Raw genomic sequence first — 21,053 nt, 5'->3', positions numbered from 1 at the left:
TGACCAGGGCTTTACTATCTAGATGATACAAATTACCTCAGTTGATGCCTAAAGTAGTTGGTCCTTGCAACTCTTCCTCCAACAATCACCACCTACAGTCTGTGCTGCTGCCAGGAACACCATTTAATTTTGAGTGCACTGTATTGGCGTACCTCACGAGTTTTATGTGGAAACATCCAACTTTTTTTTTCAGAGGTGAAAGGAACCCTACACAGACATGTGGATAACATACAAACTCCACACAGGCAATGGCCAGAGGTTAGGATCAAATCTTGTACCTTGTGTTTTGGAGGCAAATAAATGCATATGTATATAATGTGTGTGTGTGTGTGTGTGTGTGTGTGTGTGTGTGTGTGTGTGTGTGTGTGTGTGTGTGTGTGTGTGTGTGTGTGTGTGTGATACACACATGCACACACTTTGTATTTGTTGTGAATCTTATCACAACTGCATATTACATATATCTTGTCACTGCTACATTTTCATTTGGATTTTGGAAAGGTAGTATTTAAACTTAAAGTTTAAGTTGTTGGTCATATGGAACACAGTCTCACTGTCAAGCTTATGTCACAGAAACAAAATGATGTCAGTTTGAAAGTGGTGTGTGCATGTACACATGAAGGAAGGGAATGCTAAGTTAAACTTAAGATTCATTTGTCTTCCATTTTCTAAAAGCTAACACCTGCTTATATAATCAGAGAAGCATTTTAAGTTATGATCACTCTGTAAAAGGCCTTGGCACAGTGTATTCCACCCTAAAAGGAAACAGCACTGGTATTCCTACATTATTACTAGCTACCGCTGCTGATACAATGTTTGTCATTCAAATCACTATTATAAAGCCATCTACAAACTGATCTACAATGCTTCTACTTTGCTGTGAATTATATTTAAATATATGATGCCATAGTACCTAGAAGCCTCACATATCTCACCAAAGCATGTGATATTTTGGGGTCCCTAGAGTTATACTATACAATGTGATATACAATTATCAATGCTGAAAAAAGATGTCACAGTTTTTCCAGGGGTGAGAGGCTTTAATCCAGCTCTTGTGTAGATATCAACTACACTTTAACTTTTATAAAGTATACATTGATCATTCTACATTGGAGGTTTGTAGGGAAAATAAGGGTGGCATTTTGCCAATTTTTGGTATTCATGTACAGAAGCAATTAATCATTCAGTATATAAAAAGTTATCTGAAGATTTATTTATATTAAAAATTTATAATGATGGTAAACTTACACAATGAAGAAGATTTAAAAAATACCATAGACTTACATTTTTCACGATCCCTTGGTTGTTGTTATTCAGCATATTCTGTGCATCTTCTTCTTGACGAATTGTTTCATTGAATCTTTTCTGATGGGAAGGAGACAAATAAAAACTTACATTCTTGAATTCCTTTTGCCAGATCATGCACGGATAAAATAGCAAAATCTATGCCAAAAAACCCTATTAAAATGTCCTCCCAGCATCAAGTTGTTTTAGCCTTCATATAAGCTTTTTAAATGTTTCAAAATATTTTAAAAACATCTGTATTATTTACTATGTCACAGTTACACCGTAACTTTAAGAATTTAATCATGTGACTTGCACTACTTTAAAATTACCTGACTGAATTTTATCACTAGATCTGACAAAATCCTTTTTGCCAGGAAGAAAGTGGTTAACTCTTAACTTTTTGTAATAAATACTACTCACTGAGAGCCTTCTTGTGCATCCTTAGCATAACCTGTTGGTTATTTGTTTGTTTTGTTATGCTTTCTGCTCTTCAGCTTGGTTCTTATTTTTATGTGAAATAATTATTTGGTTGGAAAACTTTAATGTGATATTATTTAGAAAATTAATAAGAGAAGGAAATAGGAGGACATGTTTATGAAAAGTATGCCATACATGGGTTAAGGAGCCCAGGATATATATATATATATATATATATATATATATATATATATATATATATATATATATATACATATATATATATATATATATATATATATATATATATATATATATATATATATATCATCGTCTTTCGGCTGTGCAGATCACATATAAATATGTGTGTATATATATATATATATATTACCTATAGATATAAACATATAGATATATAGATATCTGGATATCAGCAAGGGAAATTAGAAGACTTTTACTGGTTTAATTTTAGGGAATTAATACACAATAAGCTAAAGTTAAGAGAATATTAAATTTAGGTTTTCAGATCAAATAGCTATGAATATGAATTTTGAACAACTGATAGTAAAATTACAATAAGACAACAGATAAAGAATTACAGGAGAGGTAAAATATGCAGATTATTATAAACAGCTAATATTTATGAAAAATGGGTGTGATGGAGGTTAGCACTAAAAGAAAAAAAAAACAGGGAAACAGTACAGAACATGTAAACAATGAAGTGAAAGGGGAAAAGAATGGAAATAAAAAGTAGAGGGAAATACCATATGGCATTAAAGAGGAGGATGAACAAGACATAAGTAGAGAAAGGCAGATATTTTAGTAAATGCAAAAAGTTTTGAAATACAAAGAAAAACGGGAAAGGTCTCCCAAGTTTTGTGGAGCTCAGTAAAGACACAGAGAGAGAGAGAGAGAGAGAGAGAGAGAGAGATGTATCTATAGTTACACAGGGAAGGAAACAAGTAAAAGGATACAATAAAATTATAGTCTAAAAATGTAGAAGAAAATACAGAATATAAAACAAAACAAAAATTAAAAGAGAATGAAGAATGCAGAGGTGGTGGAATAATATATATATCGGTCTACTTCAGTAGACCGAAATATCACTTACCCGAAATTCATATCACTGAGAAGAAAAGGCCAACAGCACCAGAACACCGATGTCCAGGAACACTGACTTACCACTCCAGGTAAGTAAACACTTGGCTATCCTGTTGAACTTTGGCCCTTATCCCTGTGGTAGTGTGATCTCGGAGTTGGTATTTTTAGTTAGGGGGGTTATGTGGGAGCATAGCCCCCCACATGGGTGGGTTTACTTTCCTTCAGTCTCACTACAGTGGGGGAAAGGAATTTTCGCTTATCCGCACCATAGTACGACCGGCACAATGAGCATACTTATCCGAAAGTGCTGCTTCGGTGAACAGCACTTTCGGTTAAGTATGCTCTGTGATTTCTGCTTCGGCGGAAAGTGCATTTGGGGATCTGTGTGGATCCCATATATATATATATATATATATATATATATATATATATATATATATACTTCTACTTTGGAAGCTCAAAGTTTCAAAACTTCAAACTTCATGTGGTCGAAACCATAAGATCAAAGTTTTAAAACTTTGGTTTAAATGGAGATCACCGTACAGCATGAAATAGGAAATTTACCATTCTCATCATTGTAGTGCGATCTCAGAGCTGGTATATTTAATTAGCAGGGGGTGTGGGGCATAATCGTAAAAAAAAAAAAAAAAAAAACTTTTTATTTTTTATTTGTTTTTAAAGAAAGGTTCAAACTTTCAAAACTTCGATGTTATCGGCTTGACCATATGAAGTTCAAAGTTTACATATATATATATATATATATATATATATATATATATATATGTGTGTGTGTGTGTGTGTGTGTGTATATATACGCACATATATATTTATATATATATATATATATATATATATATATATATATATATATTTATACACACACACACATAATCACACATATATATACAGAGAGACACAGAGGGTCATACTGTCGGCCAATGATAAATGAGCTGTAGTGAAAATAATGAGATGAATAATTAATCTGTCCACTGAACTCATGCCTATTTTGTATCTGGATGAGATAATTAAGGAAATAAAGGAAGATGGAGGATATAAGAAAATAAATATGCAGAATATGGGAAATGTTCAAATATTTTAACTTGTATAGATAATGCAATTTTAATGAAAAAAAAACATGGAAAATGGGAATACTGTATTGCTCTACGTAAGAGAAGTTACAGAATGTAAGTTTAAAAATAAATTGGTTAAATAGAAAAGGAATGCATTCTGGGGATGCAATTCACTATTAAATATATTGCCCATACATGTCAAGCAGAGTGCCTCTTTGGACCTCTTCAAGAGGCACCTTGACGATTGGATGGGAGAAAGGAAATTCACCCCAGGGATCACGTCAGTCACCCTGCTAAACAGGGGTCCAGGAAAGTAAATAATGTGGGAAGAAATAGCCAGGGAATTGTTATGGCTAGGCTTGTATAGGCCCTAGGGCTGATAGCCTAGTACCAACCTATGAACCTATGAACACTCGCTATTATTCTTGCTTCAAACAACTGTGAAATGCTGAAACTGAAAAAAGTTTAAGTAAAGATGAAGAAATATATGCATTTATAATGCAGATTTGTTTTACCACAATCAAAAATATATTTAATAAAATCAGTGTTAAAGGGATTCTGTGTAGCAGAAATGTAAAATAATATATATGGTGATAGAGTGCCTGGAACAGAAAACTAACTTTTTATGTAGGAAAACAAGTTAAAACCTGCTAAGTGAGGTATTGCATATAAGTTAGAAAATTATGCTGATTTGAATATGGCATACCCAGTTGTATTTTAGTCATCTTTAAAGTTGTACTTCATGCATGTATATGCCTTTCATTCATTTATTTATTAGCATTTGTTTACTGGGAAAGTCTGAATGGGCACAGGTGCCCTTCTTCAGCAGATACCTGGGGAAAAATCTCCAAGTTCTAGCTACACTATTGGAATAGAGATTGAGCCTGGCAGCCCTTTGTGTTTTACGGATGTTTATTATTTGACCAAACAGGACAATTTGGAAAACAGTATTGGAGTAGTGGTCTAATTGCTGGGCAGGCAGATGAGATATGGATGACTGTCTGTATGGGTTAATGTGAGCGGAGTAAAAGAAGTGTTGAGAAAGCTTGATCCAGTTAAGTTTTTAGTGCTGAACAGTGGAGGGTTCTGTAAAGTTTATTGTAAGCAAATCTGTCAACTTTGATATAGCACTGCTCAAGTTTAGAACTGTGAGGATTGTAGGTTGGTCATGATAGGGGCTCCATGTAGAAGACAAGGTAAGAGTAGCTAGATTTACATTAGCAGAGTGTGTAAGGAATTTATTTACTCTATGTAGGGTGCCTATTTTTGATGGGTTTTCTTGATGCTGTTGAAGATATGTAAACTGAATTTAAGATTGGTGTCAATCATCATGCCAAGTAGTTTTGTATGTGAGGTAACTTCAATTGTAGTATTATTTAAGGAAGAAATTTAAACATTTTTTTTTCATGGAAATTGGCTTTGGGAAAAAAGAGAAGTAATTTATTTTTGGGGGGATTTAGTATCAGGTGATTATCCTATGTTTAACTTTAAACAGACTTAAAGGCTTATTGAGTAATTCTCTGAAGATGTGTTAGGTTGTTGGAAATGCATATTAGAGTAGAATCATTAGTGTATTGTATGAGGCAAGCTTGCTCAGAAGATTTATGTAGATTGTTAGTGAATATATTAAAGAGCAGAGGGCCAAGAATGGAGCCTTGTGGCACACCAGCATTGACAGGAAGAAAGGGAGAAAAAGTGGAGTGCCATTTAACAGACTAGTGCCTATCAGTTAAGTAGTTGTTAAACCACAGCAGTGTGGGTTGTGGTAACATGAGGGAAGACAGTTGGTAGAGGAGCTTTTTTTTTTTTCTGAGAGACTACATCAAAAGCCTTAGAGAGATCAAGGAACACAAACAAAACAAGTTTGCCTTCATCTCTGGCTTTGTTAATAGTATCTGTAAAAGCTAATAAGACCATGGTAGTGCTGCAGGTGGGTGTAAAACCATGCTGTGTGGAAATCAGGAGCTCTTCTTGAAGAATATATTTATGAAGTTGTTTGTGAATGCACTTCTCCAGAATTTTTGATAAAGGGGATAATATGTTGGTAGATCTGAAATTAATTATATCAGATGAGGTTTCTTCTTTATGAAGGGGGATGATGAAGAATTTTTATCGCAAAGAAAGAACATATGATTCCTTGATAGATCTGTTAATTAGAATAGACACTGGATAAGCTACAGCACTGGCAGCCAGCTTGAGGTATTCCGCTAGGAGATTACCTAGTGAAGGAAAACAGGGTTTCAGTTTAAGACGAAGTGATTTGATGTAGGAGGTTAGGATGGGTTTTAGGGTGAAACGGGGTGTTTGCTGTTTGAACATAACACGTCAGGATCGTTGTGAGAAAAATACTCATTAAGGGCTTTAATGCATTTTATAAAGTGTGTATTAAACTGAGTAGCTATTGCAGAGGGAGTGTTTTTTGGGGCAGGATTAGGACTGGTGGATATCCCAGGGTGGACTATATTATTAACAGAAGACCAGAATTTTTTAGGGTTGCAAAACAGGTTTAGTAAGGAGTTACTGAAGTAATTTTCTTGTCAGCAAGAATCTGTCTTTCAGTATGGTAACTTAGTTCTTTAAAGTGTTGTAGGTTTTGACCTATATTTTAACCTTTCTTTCCAAGCCCTAACTCTTTCTTACATTAGGTGCCTGTTTTGAGTGGATAACCAAGGAGTATGTTTATTCTTTATTCTTTTTGTTCTTGTTGGAGCCAGACTGCTGAAGGTTTTCAGGAAAAATTAGTTAAATTTGTGTACAGATTCAATGAGTGGAATATTTTTCAGGATAGACCAGTTAAAGGCGATTAGAATTCTGTTAAGTGTATCAGATTTAAAATTAGTGAAGTTACGGGAAGTTCTAAGCAAGTGTTGTTTGACATGGTGGGTACCTTGTCTGCATATACAGAGAGGTGATCATGGAGGAATCAGAAAGGGTATCACTGGAGACATACTTAGTGGAATAGGACACCAATATACAGTCAAGAACTGAGCCACTGTTTTTGGGATTGCTATAAAGTGTGGAAGAGAAAATTAGTTGAATCATTTAAATAGGTTTAGGCTAGTTGAGGGAGATTTTGTAGAGATAATCTAACAATTGAAATTAACATCACCTAAGATTATCTTTTCATTAGAAATTGTGAGAGATATGATGAAGGGTATGGCCAAGATGACTAACTGAGAGCAGCAACTGGTGAATGCTCTGTGACTGAAAACTTTTCTCTGACAAAACATTATAAAAAAGGAGATACTTTTAGCTAATTTTATTCACTAATAGTCAGAGAAACAATTTACAGTTTCAAGTTCTTCAAAATCTGTAATTTTCTGTCAGAATTTCAAATGCTTGGTTAAGAGAGAAGAGACTTCATGAGCCACTCAAGAAATACCATTTAGGATTCTTGTGTTAAAAAAAGACATACAGACCCTAATATCTAGTATGCAGGATGATATAAAATAGACAAATTGGATACCAAACTAGAAAGTTTCAAGGAATAGGCCAGAAAGAAGATGGAACATTTAGAAATGCTTATGAAACAACAGAGTACACAAATCAGTAGTATGGAAGAAACTTTAAATTACTATAAATGAAGAATAACTGAAGGTGAGTCTCAGACTGAATTTCTTTTAAAATCAAAATAATTGTTTCATAGAAATAACTGAATGATTTAAAAAAACAGACTGAGATGAAATAATGTTAGATTTTATGGCATGCCTGAAAAGTATGAGGGAGGCAACATAATAAACGTCTTAACTACCTGTCAACACAAAACATTAAATCTACCTGAAACTTTATCTTTTGGAATTGAAAGGGCACATAGATCCCTGACAGCACCTTCACAGAAGGAAAACTCACCACCACAATTAATTATAGTTAAGTTCATGTCTAGCTTAGAAAAAGATCTAACATTAAAAACAGCATGGTCCATCCCACGTATAGTTGAACATGTAGTCAGATTTGACAATGATTATTCCAGTAAAGTAATGAGTAAAAGAAATTCCTATTTACCACTGATCAAGGAACTTAAAAAGTACAATATTAAAGCCAGTTTGGTATTTCCTGCAAAGATCAAATTATTTATTTCTGACAAAACCAAACTATTTAACACACTGGAGGAAGCATCTACTTTTGTTAACAGCAATAAAATCCTTAATAATACTGAAAAATGGAGTAGAACAGTAAATCCATGAAGAGTGTGAGCTGAATTCTTGGAAAACGGTTACATATTGAAAGAATGAAAGTTACAAAGTGCAAATGCTCAGATGAGCGAAAATGCCGCTATGCGCAGTTTTTTTTTAACACAGTACAGTGAAGAGCGGAATATTTGCCCTTTCTTCACTGTAGTGCAATCTCAGAGTTGGAATATATATTTAGCGGGGGGTGTGGAGGACTAAAAACATTTTCAAGTTGCGGCATTTATGCTCACCTGAGCATTCGCACTTTGTAACTTTGTTTCTTTCAATATAGACCCTTGGAAAACTGCTTCTAAAATTAAAAAGCCTAAAAACAACTGACTTTCATTCTCTGATTACAGGACGTTTGGTTTCTGAGACAATAGAGTTGCTCTTTAAGTAAAAGGTTTGCACTGGACTTTAACCTTGAAAACATATGTAAGTATATATTTATATTTTAAGCTAAAACATGTATCATTATGGGGAATTTAAATGGTTAGTTTTATTGTTTTACTATATTCACAGTAAAAGACTTGATATATTTCATTTAACTAAACTTATATGTATATTTCTAAATGTTAAACAAATACTTCCTGTATGAGAATGTCATTAAATTATTAACAAATTAGTAAAGGAAAATCCTGTTTAAGACTGTATAAGTTAAGAATTTTATTTCTTCAACTTTGCTTAGTATGTACATTGCTGGGTTAAGTAAATGCCACTTCTAAGTAATATACTAATTAGAAGTGTTAAAATGGCAGTGATTTTGTTTTCTTTGTTCCTCTGTAACACATTCCTTTCACATGTCCTTTATGAAGCAATTAAACTTAGAGAAAGGATGAGAACAAATAAATGTTCCATTTCTGTCAGAATGTTGGATTCTTCCTGGCTTTAACTGCCCTAAAGAAAATCTAGGTCAAAGTTCATCACTGCTATCTGTGAAAGAAGAAAAAAAAAAACTTTCTTGTTCTTTCTTTTTTCATGTATATATGTGAATCTACTCAAAATAACAAATTTTTCTTTTCTTTTCCTAGAAATGAAGACTTGGTAAGACAAAAGCTACAGTAATGTTTCATACTGAGATGATAATTTGCTTACATTTTGCATGTTAATAGCTTATACTTTAGTGTTATTAACTATACATATTAACTGTGTATATTAATTGAAAGTAATATAGTTAGATGTTTGTTACTGATTAGACAGCTTAAAAGAGCTAAGAGGAATGAGAAACTTAGAGGCAATTAGCAGCTACTGTGTGCTGTGAGTTGTCATTGTTGTGTGCTGTGGTCAAATTCTTATGTCAGTATGTGAAGCTTACATCAGAACAGCAGTTCAAGATGGCTAAAAACACACATTCAAGTTAAACAAGCTATACAGAAAGATTGCTTGCAATACTAGCATTAATAAGAAAAGTAAATATCTTGTGAAGGATATGAAAATGCACAATGATTAAATAGTTAATATGCAAGATTAATAAAAGAGCAGTATCAGTAAAGAAATATGTACACATACTATAATCTTTAATAGAGAAGTGATGATTACATAGCTCTTTAATGGAAGATTTTAGAAAAACATGAAGAAGATAGAATACTACTAAGAAAATAAGATAGAAAATGTATTTTTAAATAAACTGCTTTTAGAAAAGATGTGTATTACATGTACCTGCATATGGCAGATATGTGAGTGTTCAATATCTCATATAATTTACATATAAAATCATATAAAAATGAGCAAAAATAATCTGAAATTTGAAGCTTGTTCATTTGAACTTTGAAGCTTTTTACATGTTGTATGTTATTGGATTCACATAGACTACCTGAGGTGACTCATTTCATGGGTCAGAGCTGAAATCTGAGTGTTTTGTTGCTAAATCACTACATCCATTTTGATAGAAAGTAAAATAGATTTTTCAATGTGTTTGAATCTGGGAGGAAGAATATATTTGAAATGAACACATTGTGGCTTTTGAATACAATATAGACTGCACATATATACACACACATATATATATATATATATATATTTCTTCTAAAGAAATAGCAAGCCATTCTCTTCGACCTCACTAATGTATACATTTTTATGAAGTAGTTTTATAAGCAAAAGGATTTTTAAATATTTTGATATTTGTCATAACAGTGTTACACAATTTTGAGATATAGACACTTGTACTTTAAAAATGAATTAATTGCTTTTGTTAGAGCTATAAAATATGTCTATGTCTTTTAGCATAAGTATATATGTGTACTGATTTCTCTTTTGTACTATAGTTTAATATATTAAGATTTCCTGTCACCTGTAAGTTTACAGATGTCTTTATCTCTTTAGGTCCCACTCTGTTATACTTACTTATTTGGAGATAATATTGAATGAGTGAATGATTTAGGAATATTTAATGGGTAATTTATACTATTACATAAATAGAGATATAATATACTGTTTGTTGGGCTATTTAATATTTGTGATTAATAGTTGTAAATGGCAAAATATATAATTAAATAAATTAATAGCCTTTCTTTTTTGACCTATACAGGTTCATAGGTTGGTTCTAGGCTATCGGCCCTAGGGTCTATACAAGCCTAGCCATAACAATTCCCTGGATATTTCTTCCTACAATATTTACTTCCCTGGACCCCTGTCACATGATCCCCAGGGTGAATTTCCTATCTCCCATCCAATCGTCAAAGTTCCTTTTGAAGAGGGCCAATAAGGTGCTCTGCTTGACATGCATGGGCAGTCCATTCCAGAGTATGTGGAGTCTCTGGGTCAGGAACCTATCCCTCCAGCATGTTTTGTTCATTGTGATGACAAGGTTTAGATCCCTGGAGCATGTGGCTCTGAGGGATTGGGATTTCTTTAAGTGGAGCATGTCCAACATCTCAGGGTTTGACATGGCCTTGTATGTTAAGCAGAGATTGCCTCTGAGTAGACGATATGCCACAGAGTATAGCTGGAGTTTTTTTTAGTTGGCCAGTATATGGCATCTTCTTTAGGCCTGTGATTCTTTTAGTGAGGTATTTCTGCAGCCTTTCCAGCTGCTGCAGACATTTTGTGAGGTACATACCAAATGGGGCGTTGTACTCTATAATGGGCCTAATGAGGGATGAGTACAGTGGGACAATGACCTCCTTTTTTCTGGATGAAAAGTCCTTAGTGATGAGGTGTGCTACATAGAAGGATTTCCTGACTGTTGTGGCAATGTGGTTATCAAATGTGAGACCACTGTCCACCTGTGTCCCTAAGTTTCTCATCACACTTTCGGTGTTTAGTGTACTGTCATCTATGTGGTAACTCATGGGTACATGTTTTTTCCAAAGGGGATAACTATACATTTCTTGGCATTAAGCTTGAGCCCATGACTCTGGCACCAAGCATCTGTTTCTGTAAGGCCCTTTTGTAGAATATCCACTTCATTTGGGGATTCAGTAATGGCTCCGAGTTTGCAGTCATCTGCAAACTTTGTTAGCCAGAGTCCCTTAGTGTTGGCTTGTACTTCAGAGACGTAGATGCCAAACAAGATCAGTCCCAGGACTGAATCCTGAGGTACTCCACTTGTCACTTGTCTGGAGATGATTTGGAGTTTACAGTCTGGATTCTGTCAGTAAGCCAGTTGGCAACCCATCGAGTGACATAGGGATTTATGCCCAGCTTAGTAAGTTTATCGATGATTCCAGAGTGGGGGAATGGTGTCGAAGGCCTTGGCAAGGTCCAGATAGGCGGTGCAGGCCACCTTACCCTCATACACAACTCTGGAGGCTGATTCAAAGAAGTCATTCAGGTTCAGGAAAGAAGATCGACCCATCACGAACCCAAACTGGGTGGGGTCCAGTGTTTGAAGGTTGCCAGTGTCTTTGTTTGTAAGTTCCATTATGCATTCCATTCCCTTGCAGATCAGGTATACTATATTAATTATCTATAATTCATGGTAGCTTTTGGCTAGTTTTTTGCTGAAATTTTGGGATATGTTAGGTAAAGCAATAGTCAAGGATGTCGGGAGGCATACTTACTGTATGCATTTCAGTACAGTTTTTCTGAAGTAGGGGTAGAATATGGTAGGCACTAATATCCAGGAGAGGAAAAAATATATAATAAATAAAATAAAATAGATAGCACATGCAAATGCCATGACTGAGACTGCATAGTAATTTGCAGTTCATCAAGCTTTTACATGCTTTGCATTTTTTAGTGAATGAGTGATAATTGCCCAATTAGCACCTCCCAGAAGATAGGGAAAAAGGGTAAGAAATTCAGCCAACCTCATGGTTGTTTGATATGGCTTTCCTTTCATCTTTTACCTGGTACAGTGCACAGGAGTGAAGGGGGTGGGGTGTCAGTGACATTGACAACTGCAGTAGTGCAGTCAGGGGAGTTGTAATGGCAGCATTGTTACATGAATACATTAAATATGCTTTGGCACCAACTGCCTTTTTCCAGAATTAACAGTTTATACTGGCTAGTAATGCTGATTTTCTCAACAGACTTTTTTATTGCGTCACATCAGTTGATTGTCTTTCTAACTGCTGTGGCTAATTCTTTTGCTGGGTAGTTGCAGGTGATCATGCTTGAATTAAAAAATTTTTTTTTTTCCTTTAGGAAATAGTGCATTCAGTCAGTTCTTTAATCCAGGCAACAAGAGAGATGTGCAGCAAGTTTAACTCTACTGACAAGGATTCATTTTGTTCACTTCCTGAATCAGGGGAGATAGGAGATACATACACTAAGGTAAGTGATGCAAATATTTCATTTTTTACAAGTTGTTAATAAAATCAATTACCTGGCAATGGCAATTATTTAAGAGCATTTAAGTAAAAAAAAAAAAAAGGAGAGCCAGAGAGACTTTTTTGTTTCAAATAAGGGGTTAGGATAGAGTAAATGCTATAACGATTAAGTAGTCATTTTACGTGTTGGCAAAGCAAATGAAAAGTATGGCAATATGCTTGATTTAGTGTCATGTTTTAGGTCTGCTCCTTGTAATATATGTGACTCTCTTGTCAAGCTGTTTTTTTTTTGAAAATGCAAGTAAATCAGTAAAGCATTTGGCAATGACAAGTGTTTAAATGGAAAAACACAGGAATGTGTTCTTGTTTGTGAACTGTATTAATTGTATGTTTTTCTTAAAGTCTGTTTTTTTTTTTCTGGCAAATCTGTTGTAGTCTGCAATCACTAAATGAAGTACGTTTGAGTTTTAGATGTCATATGTTCCAGAAAATGCAGCTATTCCAGTAACTTTCTAAGTATATAAGAGCAACGTTTAAAATCTGTCCTTGATATTGCATCTTTCTATTTTAAATCAGAATTTAAGAAAACCAGGTGGCTCACGTCTCAGTTTTTTTACAAATTTGTAATACTATTTATTTATTTATTAATATTTTTACCAGGGCACTGCAATTTCATGTTTAGCCAGGCAGAAATAGAAAATATTTCACAACAAAAAATACAGGTATGTAAGCAATAACAGAAAAGTTTAGCCCAATTACATAAAAAAGTGTATATACATTCCAGTGAACAAGCACACCAAGCAGAGTATAATATACAAAATATACATTAGCTTCTAAAGTGTGTCAATCTTCAGTGAATCTTGTGAGAGGATAAGAGACTCAGAAATGAAACAATTTAGGTGACATACCTTTTGTGGATGCAGAAGCATTTGGCTTAGATGACAAAGTGCTTTTTGAGTTGCATTCTGAATTTGGTAAACATTCAGAATGTTTGAACAAGATACTTAGATAAGTTTAGATGTGTGACATAGTCGCATAAAGTTTAAGTTTAGAGTTTGAGTGTTTGTAATCTGTTATGAAATCCCAGTTTAGTATTGTCACTTGATGGGAAATGTAAGAGTAGTTTGCTGTTCAATGTGAATGGTTTTAGGTTATTACTATTGGTAGTGGACCGAAACCAGAGATACAAACAGCTCACCTGCAATTATGTGTCAGGCTATTGCTGACAACACTGGGTTTAGTTTTTCCATTTATAACACTAGTATTCTGACTGCCGGTATGCATACCTCTCATCTGTACAGATTTTCGCATAATGTCTAGATTTATGCTTCCTAGTTTTGGTCCGTTTTTCATAAAATTGTAATTTTCTGGCAAATTAGTGGCAACTCATCAAATATTGAAGTTAGAAAATAACAAATATTTGAGTTTGAAAATTTATACCCTTCAGAAAATACATGCTAATACAAAACCTGTTATTCTCTCAACATTCTAAGTTTGTAAGAGTAATATTTAAAAATTGTCTCTGTTTTGGACCTTTGTCCCAATTTTACGTATGGCTTTGTCCAGATTTCTTGCTCTAAGAGGTTGAGAGGTATGCCTGTATAAAAAACACAAGACACAAACTGGAAAAAGACAAAACTCCAAAGCCGAGCGTAGAAGTTCACCAGAAACTTTAAAGATTAACACTTTCATCCGTTCAAAAACAACTGGACTTTATCAGATAACAGTTCTTCAAGTCATTCAGTCTTTTATAACAAACAACCCCCCCCCTCTTAGTAATTTGCGCAATCAGCCAATTACAAACTAAGGAAATTTTGTATCTGTTACTTTAATATAGGATTGACTAGTCTGTTATTGGCAACGATGAAAGCGCTAATCATTATAGCTTCTGGTGAACTTCTACGCTTAGCTTTGGAGGTATGCCTGTACGTTTGCTAAGGAACTGTTGGAAATATGATTACAACTAATGCAATTAGTTCAAATCTTTATAGAATGCATTTCTAAGTGCGGCAAGGAATTGTAGGAGGTGTATTTTAAAGCAATTCAGTTAATGTCAGTTATGATTGACTGGAAATAAAACTGTTTACTGCACATTTATATTTCCCATTTGTTAACCCGCGGTGGTGGTGCTGCGGTAGCGTTGTCGCCTCACAGTAAGATGCTGGCCGGTTCGATTCTCAGCTAGAGCGCCTTCTGCATGGAGACATGCATGAATGGGCGTACCTTTGTTGAAGGTTGTGCGTCAGAGATGGTAACTCGGTACGTAAAAATCAACTACCAATCATTAGCGGACCGGAGTTCCGCTGTGGCAGCCCCTAACCGGGAAAAGCCGAAAGACACAGACAGACTGAACTAAAATAACTAGTTTTGCTCAGCTACTGCTCCTACATTAAATAACATACAACATCGAGCATCAGGTACAGTTTTTCTGTCACTGGTAATTATGATTAACAAGGTTTATATGATAAATTCGGTAAGTATTATGCAGTAATACTGAACTGTCTTAGTAGATGAGTATGCTGAAAAGTAGGAGAACAGTATGTATGTGTGGATATTTAGTGTTGCCTTGGGGAGCTCTGTGGTGCTAACTGGCACTTGGGACTATTTGACAACGTCTTGGTATTTCTATTTACCTGGTATACATGTGTGTGTGTGTGTGTGTGTGTGTGTGTGTGTGTGTGTGTGTGTGTGTGTGTGTGTGGAATGAGTGGACCTCTGTGTGACTGGCTAGCTTGACATGGTACAGAGGCTTGTTGTGATGCAGCACTGTGGCTTGTAACACAGTAGCACTGCTACTAAAAGACAGTCATAAGAATACATTTTGTTAGATGTCTGGAGGATATGCCACCTTTTTAAAATACTATCATGGCTAGGCACTGGAGTACAGCTCTAATGGGATGAAGTCTGCAAAAATTTAAATGGGAAAGTATTTTGTTTTTTGACCCAGAAAGATGCACTTTTGGAATGAAATGTTCACACTACTTCATTATGCAAGTAATTACCATCTTGCCATATGGTTGTTAGCGATCCATTCAGTAAGCAGCATTGTGAAAGGAGTGTGGCTTGGTCAGCAGTTTAAGGAAGTGGGTAGACAGCAATGTGCTGATGCGGGTGTGGCTTGTTGAGGGCAGCAGTCTGGGAGCTATGAGCACAAATCTGAAAATCTTGCCTACACCCCTGGTGATAGTAAGTAGTTTGTCTATTTGATAGGCAAACTAGGAACTCTGGTATCCATGGTAGTTTGTGTTTTATTATAAATATATACAGTTACAGTTGTAGACTTGTCTTTGATTTTACTTATGTGTTTTAGTAGTTTAGTGTGTAGAAAGGAAGAATTCAAAACAATGTGGAATGTTAAGATGGTGTTGGAGGAATGTATTAGAATCTTGTATATAATTAAATTAATATGGTAGATAAATGTGTCATATTATCATTTAAATGAAATCTTTTTAAATACATGGTATTTCAATTACCCAAACATAAACTGGGAGAACTACTCAAGTACTAACTCCCTTGCCCAACTCTTCCTAGAATTTATAAACTCGAATGCCCGGAATCAACTGGTGAACACCCCCACCAGAGGGAACAACATATTAGACCTGGTCATCACCAAAATGGGCGACCAGTGTTCCACACCGGAAGTCAACCCCTTGCTGGTTATATCAGACCATAGACTAATCACTCTGGATATCCACATTCTGCCCCCACCCCCAATCAAGGAAACCACCATGAAAAACTTTTCAAAACCAAACTTCACATTACTTAAGACTGAGGTGGAAAGGTTCACAGCCCCCATGCTAAAGGACAATGCTGTCCAAGCTGCTGAAACCTTTACAAAGGCACTCTATGAGCATCTGCATGAATGCATGGATTGTGCTATCCCAAGTAAAACCAAGACTCAATCCTCCAAGAAAAGGAAACCAGTCCGATGGACCCCTGCCATAAACAAGCTATACAACAGAAGGAGGAAACTAGTACAGAAAAGAGTAAAATCCCAGAAAGTAAAGACATCCCTGATCAGTATCAGCAAGAAACTACAATCCCTCATTAAATCATCCAAGGCTAGTTACAAAAGAAAAATTGCCAATGACTCCAAAGATATCTACAAAGTGATCTTAAGCTATGTCAAGAACCTAAGTGGAAACTCTCAGATCTGCTCTGAGTTAGTGCAGAATGGCACAAAATACACTGAACCAACTGATATTGCCAACATTCTGGCAGACAGGTTTAGTGCAAACTTCACCACCCTCTAACCCCCTAAAGAGCCCATAACCATACCAGAAGAATGTAGGGCCCCATCAATCACCAATACACAAGTTAAAACTGCCCTATCCAAAGCCAAAAACACAGCTTCAATGGGACCGGACGGTGTCCCAGGCTGTGTCTTACAAGAGCTCCAAAATGAACTAACCCCTCACCTAAACACACTGTTCAAACTCAGCCTCTCTACAGGCTATGTACCCACAGAGTGGTGCACAGCAACAGTTATCCTGCTCCACAAAGGTGGAGCCACAGCGGACCCTAGGAACTATCGCCCTATAAGCCTGACTAACCTGGTCTACAAGGCTATGGAGTGCATCATCATGGAACTCATTAACAGAGACATTGGGAACTTCCAAACCTGGGACCCTACCCAGTTTGGCTTTGTTAAGGGCAGATCATGCCTCCTAAACGTGGTGGACTTCTTTGAGACAGTTACCAAGGCATTAGACGAGGGAAAGGAGGTCCACACAGCCTACGCAGACCTCACAAAAGCTTCTGACACCATTCCCCATTCTAGTATTATAGACAAGCTCACCGGTTTGAACATAAACCCCTATGTCACGAGATGGATTGCCATCTGGCTCATGGATAGAACCCACATGGTGAGAGTTGCAGGCTCTATGTCCGACTCTAAACCAGTTACAAGTGGCGTCCCCCAGGGCTCAGTCCTAGGACCCCTCCTGTTCGGTATATACTTCTCAGAGGTACAGGCAAGCATAGGAGGACTATGGCTGACCAAGTTCGGAGGCAACTGCACACTAGGGGCCATAATTGATTCTCCGACTGATATAGACACCCTCCAGAAGGGTCTCACTAAGACGGACACCTGGTGTCAAAATCATGGCATCAAGCTAAATGCCAAAATGTTCATAGTTATCCCCTTTGGAAAAAATAAAGTACCCATGAACTATCACATAGGTGGTAGTCCCCTAAATACAGAAAATGTAATAAGAGATCTGGGGACCCAAGTAGATAGTAATCTCTCCTTTCATAATCATACTGCCAAGGTGGTTAGAAAATCCTTCTATGTGGCCCACCTACTCACAAAAGGGTTTGCATCTAGAACAAAAGAGATTATTGTGCCTCTCTACTCATCACTCATTAGACCCATCATAGAATACAATGCCCCATTTGGGATGTACCTTACAAGGCACCTGCAACAGCTGGAAAGACCACAAAAGTACCTCACCAAGATGATTACTGGCCTCAAACAGTTGCCCTATGCAGCCAGACTCAAGAAACTTCAGCTGTACTCGGTTTCATACCGCTTACTCAAAGGTGATCTCTGCCTGACATACAAGGCCATGTCCAACCCAGAATTGATGGACATGCCCCACTTAAAAAAAAAACAAATCCCGGAGAGCCACACATCCTAGAGATATAAACCTCACCACAATGATAAATAGGACATGCTGGTGGGATAGATTCATGTCCCAGAGACTCCCCATGCTTTGGAATAAGATTCCAATATACATCAGGCAGAGCCCCTCACTAAAACTCTTCAAGAGAAACCTTGACGGGTGAATGGGAAACAGAAAATTTACCCCGGGGATCACCGCAGTGGCTCTGCTGGACAGCGGCGCAGGGAACTAATGGCTCTGCTGGACAGAGGCACAGGGAACTAATCTAAGGGGGTGGTGAAAGTCAACACATTCTGTCTAGGCAGATAGCCTAGTACTTACCTATGAACTTATGAATAGTTTTAATCTATTATCTTTTAATGTAAATGGATTAAATAATGGCAACCAAAGAAATCATTAATGACGTATCTAAAATTAAACAGAAAAGATAGTATATTCTTGCAAGATACAATATTTAAATAATTTAGGTTATGAAATGTTATCATCTGCTTCTTTTAACAAAAAGAGGAGATGAACTACTTTGGAGAAAATCTACTGAATTGCCTAAGGTCAAGGAATCTGTTAGTGATCCTAAAGGAATGCAAACATTTATAATGATTAAATATAATGAAAAATTCTATAGACTAGCTAATTTTTACTGGATCCTTGGAACAGGGGCAATAGTGGTTAAAGATCACTTAAACTTACTGCAGAGTCATTGCAAGGGTGGTTTAATATTAGCAGGGGATTTTAACTGCATATCTAGTTTAGAAGATATAAGAGAACAGAAGAAAGCTAAAAATACTAGCATCAGCTAAAACCCTAAATAGATTTGTAATAATAATTTAGTTGATTTACAAGTAAAAGAAGAAGATAAGTCAGTGTTCTTCACTCATTATTCTTATGCACATGAGAAGCAAACTAGAGTTGATAGGATTTATGCTTCTATAGATTTACTTAATAAAGTGAATTATTTTAAATTATTTTCATCTGATCATAAGGCACTAAGTATTAACATAGTAATAGATATAAGGAAATTTCAGATTTAAAGAATCCCAGTTTATATGATGAAATTAAAACCTTTAGGAACAAATAGAGAATTTTTTATCTTTGAATTATAATGGTCATTTTAGTAAAGTCATACTATGTGACTCCTTAAAATGCATATTAAAGATTGATGGGGAAGATGAGCTAGTAATGAAATGAAAAAGTGGGATAAAGAGTTTTTAGAAATACAAGATGAAATACACAAAGTGAGGTATGAACAACAAACAAAGAAATTAGACAATACTGAAGTCATTAAAATAATGACAAAATATCAAACAGTCTAAATGCATAAAGTGAAGACAGTTTTAGAAAAAATAAAATTACACAGTTATAAGATGACTTCAAAAAATCTACATAGATTAGCTAATAGAAGTAAGATATTAACCAAAATGGTGCAAGTCAATAATATCTGAAATCCAGATACTAATAAGCTTCCTTCAGACATAGAGGAAATACGTATTATTAAAAAACTCCATGAGGATCTTAATAAGAATAAAAATAATAAACCTGATGATTATAAAATTGACATTTATTTAAGGAAAAATGTTACTAATGAATTTAATTACCAAATATGTCGAATAAGCTTATTACCCTGATAGACGTTAAAGAAGCTTTAAAAAAGGGAAACTTGTAAAGCTCTAGGGTTAGATGGTTTAAGTATGGAATTATATACTCTACTTCCATTAAATATTTTAGAATTAATGACTGAAGTTTTCAGGATAATTCAAAGAGACAAAATAATTCCTCCCTTATCGAAATTTTCTGCAATCTAAGCTATAGTTATACAAGGAAAGGATACAGACCTATTTCATTATTAAATGTAAACTATAATATATTTACTTCCATTTCACTACAAGACTAAGAGATATTTATTTAATTTTACTTATTTATTTATTTAATATTTGTTTTCTGGGATAGTCTGACTGGGTGATAAGCCCATTTTCAGTGGAGTCCTAGGGAGAAAAGCTCCAAAGAAATAGTTTACTATATTTAGAGAAGGAGAAAGAGAAATTATGATATAGTTGTATGATATTGTGATATAGTAGATAAATTAATTAATACAGATCAAGCAGGATTTTAATCAATATATTAATGTCAATATATTAATGTACAATAATATAAAAAAGTACTTTCTTAGATTTACCAAAAGGAATGAGCAAGAAATTGTCCCTAACTAGCTTAGATATCGAGACAGCTTTTGATTCTCTAGACTCGATCTACTTGTTTGAAACTCTAGAAGCATTTGCATTTCTAGAACAGTTTATTGGAATATTAAAAACTGTATAGAGACTCCAAAGCATATGTTAAAATTGGATCTTTCAATTTTCAAGAATTTACTTTAAAGAAAGGCACAAAGTAAGGGTGTCCCTTGCCCCTCCACTATTTGCATTATTTATTGATTATTGAACCCTTAGCTAACAGTATAAGAAGCAATGAAAAAAATGATGGATTTTCATTAAACAGAGATTGTCAATCTAAAATACAGCTATTTGCAGATGATAGTTTACTAACTATAGGAGATTCATCTTATTCAATCAAAGAAATAGATAAGGAAATTGAAAAGTTTCAAGAAGTATCACTGCTAAATTTTAATAATAAAACTGAAACTTTGGTGTTAAATTAATTATTAGACAGTACTTTTAAGGCTAA

The 21,053-nt window shown here is 35.2% G+C and overlaps 1 protein-coding gene across 1 annotated transcript in view; it reads right to left on the bottom strand.

Moving 5' to 3' along the window:
* Positions 1-1,172: 1,172 nt before the first annotated feature.
* LOC122788694 (prominin-1-A-like) overlaps positions 1,173-21,053 on the bottom strand; it is an 899,670-nt gene continuing 879,789 nt past the window's right edge. Inside the window, exons 20-21 of the mRNA XM_044055589.1 lie at positions 1,282-1,362; positions 1,173-1,199 (exon numbers count right to left, since the gene is read on the bottom strand). Of these exons, the coding sequence (XP_043911524.1) occupies positions 1,173-1,199; positions 1,282-1,362 (108 nt within the window). The remainder of the gene's footprint in view (positions 1,200-1,281; positions 1,363-21,053) is intronic.

The sequence above is a fragment of the Protopterus annectens genome, chromosome 14.part0 (assembly GCF_019279795.1).
Source record: "Protopterus annectens isolate FY-2018-M chromosome 14.part0, PAN1.0, whole genome shotgun sequence".
Taxonomy (NCBI): domain Eukaryota; kingdom Metazoa; phylum Chordata; order Ceratodontiformes; family Protopteridae; genus Protopterus; species Protopterus annectens.
This window is presented reverse-complemented; position numbering and strand designations above follow the sequence as displayed.